This window comes from Chondrus crispus, genomic scaffold (assembly GCF_000350225.1).
Source record: "Chondrus crispus Stackhouse genomic scaffold, scaffold_6, whole genome shotgun sequence".
Taxonomy (NCBI): domain Eukaryota; phylum Rhodophyta; class Florideophyceae; order Gigartinales; family Gigartinaceae; genus Chondrus; species Chondrus crispus.
This window is the reverse complement of record NW_005178652.1, coordinates 437,358-441,390: the sequence shown is the minus strand read 5'-3', so window position 1 is coordinate 441,390 and position 4,033 is coordinate 437,358. Positions and strand designations below refer to the sequence as shown.

At 50.8% G+C, this 4,033-nt stretch overlaps 1 protein-coding gene; it reads right to left on the bottom strand.

The window, feature by feature from the left end:
* Positions 1–881: 881 nt before the first annotated feature.
* On the bottom strand, positions 882–3,253 carry CHC_T00008659001 (Sel1-repeat containing protein). XM_005710914.1 is given in 2 exon segments: positions 882–970; positions 971–3,253. 1 exon segment carries the CDS (start codon positions 3,251–3,253, stop codon positions 971–973), a length of 2,283 nt encoding a protein of 760 aa, XP_005710971.1. The 3' UTR covers positions 882–970.
* Positions 3,254–4,033: the final 780 nt, after the last annotated feature.

Below are 4,033 nucleotides of genomic sequence, written 5' to 3'. Positions count from 1 at the left end.
ACGGAGCCCACTTGTTTATTTACTGTTTTTGCATGTCACAACTCACGTAAAACTCACATGCAGCGAGTCTTGGAGGTCCTATGAGTTTGGCAAAACTCGTTGTTCGAAAATATTTCTGCCAGAAATTTTGATCAAATTCGTTGTAAAAACACGTGTATTCCCGACTTTGCGGACAACGTTATTACTGAATAGGAAATAAAACCGCCGTCGCCTCCGCCACGATCCGTGGTCTGAGGCATCGGACCAGTCTTGGCATCACAATTCACTATATCAACAAAAATAAAGAAAAAAGCTATGAACCAAATCGTTGCAGAATTCTGTATTGAATCATACTTCTTTCTTTACAGTACATTTCCAGAATAGTTGCGGAATTCCGATAATGCACCAACTGCTGCATGGTCCCACTGTCAATCTGGTCCCGAGACAAACAAAGAGAGTTAGAGAAAGATGAAGTTTACTCGGGCTACCAGACCGCGCTCACCCTTGTAGATCCCGGCTAACGCCGAGACCACGTAGTGGTCATTAGTTTCGTCCGACACCGCCCTCCTTCGTCACACCCATTAGGCCCTGCCGCTTCTGTGGCGGCAGGGGCCGCCAGCGCCGGAGCCTCGGCCGCACGCCGAGGGGCGAGCAAAGTAGAGAACGACTCTTAGACTTTGCTATATTCCGACAACCCGGGAGGGCGCGAGGTCACAGAGCGGCCGTCTCCGCCGACTTAATAGAGCACCGGGGTGCCAACCGTAGTTCAGTATCCTTAGTGTCCTTCCCTTATCATACCTCAACCATCGCCACATCGACACCCACCCGCATCTGTGGGAAATTATGGTATGACGGTGACGCATACAGGACGAATAAAATGCACCTCAAAGCAATTAATGGAATGAATCTTGTTGAAGCAACCTTTCGTTGCCTTTATAAAGTATGCACGGCGCAAGAAGTTGGGTTAAATAACGGAAATGACTACTGGCTACTACGTGTTCTGTCTGTTCTTTGTGTAGATCAGTGCGAGATTCACGATTGCCTCATGCGCCTCGTCACACAACGGGTCCTGTTCTAATATTTGAGTAAAAAGTTTCACTGCACCGTACAAGTCTACAGGTATGCATGGTCTCCCGTTCAGGAGCACTTCTCCAAGGCTTAGCATAGCACGTGTGTCCTTGTTAAAGATTGCTCGCTGGTACAGACTAATCGATTTCTTCACGTCCTGTGACACCCCATGACTTCCGTCAATAAGCATATCAGCCAGAAGGCACATTGCCTGCGTGTTTCCGATTCTCCCGACAATGTTATTAAACACAGTGGCTACCTTTTCGCAAGCACTTCTGTCACTTCCAATCCGAACTGCTCTCCACATCCCCGAAAGAAGATTCTTGAACGAAAGCACTTGGAGGGCCTTGGATGCTCTTGCGTCTGATAATGCCTTCTCAATCAGTACAACAGAGCGTTCCAGGTTGGACACGTCTTCAGTGAGCAAGAGTTCTGCAAGGTTGCACATCGCAACTAAATGCCATCTTTGGGCTAGCGCGTGTTCACGCATTTCCACTGACTCATAATCTTCTCTGAGGGCGCTCTCCGGGTCCCCGTGGATGCCGAGCTCGGCCAGGCGTTCGACATTGTTCTCAAATGCAAGTGAAATTGCTCGCTCCGACAGCTGAATGGCCTTCTTTACATCCCGACAGACCCCAAACCTGCCTTCTCCATAGAGTTCAGAAAGGTTAATGATTGCCCCGATGTGATCCATATCCTCTATTAGTTCCTCATAAAGCGCAATACCCCTATCCATGTCGACAGGGCTACCATCACCGATCGCGCTGGCGCTGTCCCCGCCAGTCAAAATGAGTGCAAGATCGAATTCGGCCTCTCGAAGGCCTTCCTCGACAGCTCTTTCGAGAAGCTCGATTCCTCTCTCCATATCCTTCTCGACACCTTCCGTATCTGAAGTTATCAGAAGCCCCAGGTTATGCATTGAAAACGCATCGTCTTCGTCAATAGCACGTTGGTAAAGGTCAATTGCCTTGCCAATATCACGGCCCAGCTTGCCTCTGCCCTCAGCGAGCAATCCAGCAAGATTGTACATTGCACAAGCGTTCACTTCATCTTGAATAACTTCTTCATACAGCGACGCAGCACGAACAGTGTCCTGAGGTAAGATATCTTGATGACAGGACAGCAGCCATGCGAGGTTCACCTTTACACGAGCGCCCTCGTAGCGACCGTCTCGTAAAACTTCTTCATATAGAAGCATTGCCCTATACAAATCTTGTTCCACATCGCCGTCGCCGTTCACGATCATGTGCGCCAAATTTCTCATAGCAAACCGATTCCCGCATTCAACAGCTCGTTCATACAACGCCGCGGCCCTTTTGGTATCCCTTTCGACGCCGTCTGCGCCGCGATCGAGGAGAAAAGCCAGATTGGCCATGGCCTCGTCGTTTCCTGCGGCAATGGCCATCTCAAATAAGGCAACCGCGCGTTGCGCGTTCCTTGGGACATCATCAGCGCCAGTTTCAAGAAGTACAGCGAGAGAATTCATTGCACGTGTACTACAGGCTTCGTGGATGGCGCGCTCGTAGAGGCCGACAGCAAGAATGGGCTGTTCGGGGATTTCTCCGCTGCCATCGAGATAAAGGTCAGCCAGGCATTCCATCGCCTCGATACTGTGTGCTTGTCGTATAGCACTCTCATAGAGAAGAATTGCGCGTTTAGGATCCGAGGCCATTCCCTCCGCTCCAAGTTCTAGGAGATGTGCTAGACGCAAGGTGGGAGTTGTCAGGTGGGAACTTGAATTGGAGACGACATATTGATAGAGACGGACTGCTTCAGGAATGTCTTGCGGGATGTTTGTGCCATCTTCAAGCTCTTGAGCAAGAAGGAAGGAACCAAGCAGGCATTGATTTGTGTCCGCACAGCGACGCCAGAGAGCTGCGGCGCGGGGAATTGATCGTGAGACAAGTCGGGCACTGGAAAAAATATGGGCCAGGGCGCAGAGTCCTGGGAGCGTGGCCGTCGGTTCGGAAAGGGCGGCATTAAAGAGATGCGCGAGCTCACCAGGGTGTGAGTGGGCGGTGGTCGAGGACAGAAGAAGAGTGGCGAGAGAAAGGAGCGGAGCGGGACCATTGGATTTTGAGACGGCCCGACTCAGAGCGCAGAACTCTTCCTTCAGAAGCTGCGAAGGGCAAGAGGTGGAGTTGATGTGTTGTGCGGGACTTGTGTTATTCTTGGTGTCTTCAAGTTGAGCAGACTCTGGGGACATTGCGAAAAGAAGGAATAAAGGGAAACGGGGAGTAGGGTGGGATAAGCGCGCAGATGGAGCTGTGTCATTGTGGGAGAGGGGAAAAGATGGCAGAGGGCGATCTTTTGTAGGTGCGGCATTTGGAGGAGGCAAGGGGGACGAAGGAAGAAGTGGGGGGAGGGGGGTGGTCAATGAGCATGGGTGAGACGATTGGATGTTTCTGATATTGTTGCGTGCGGGTTGGTCGGAGAGGGATCTTCTTTGTTGTACAGTCTTGTCGAAATACACTGACATGAGCGACGAGCCCAAGCATGCTGTTGACAGGACAGCCTCCAGGGCAGTCTGCGCATCAGAGACTAGTCACTGGCGGTGAGCTCGTCAAGTGTTGTGCTTGTAAGCTCAAGCCCCGTCCTGGAGCAAGCGACGCCGCGCGTAATGGAGGAGATACTGTGCAGTACCAGGGTAAAGCAGTAATTTACATGCGTGCGATATGCATCCGCTTTGATGACGCCAGCACGCGCAAGAGAGGTGTAATCTTCGTGGATGGCGTTGACGCATTACAGGTCTGGCGCCAGCGATGATTTTCATTTGTTGCAATGTCATCGACAACAATGTAACCTGTATATCTTGATCCCGACTCTCAGGAATTGGCGTGTGAAATCTCTCTCATTGGCTAACTCATGAAGGAAGTACATGTACTGCACCGGGTGCAGTACTTCCTTCATGAGTTGGCCAATGGGAGGGATTTTACACGCCTATTCCTGAGAGTCGGGATCAAGATATCCAGGTTTTTTTGTTGTA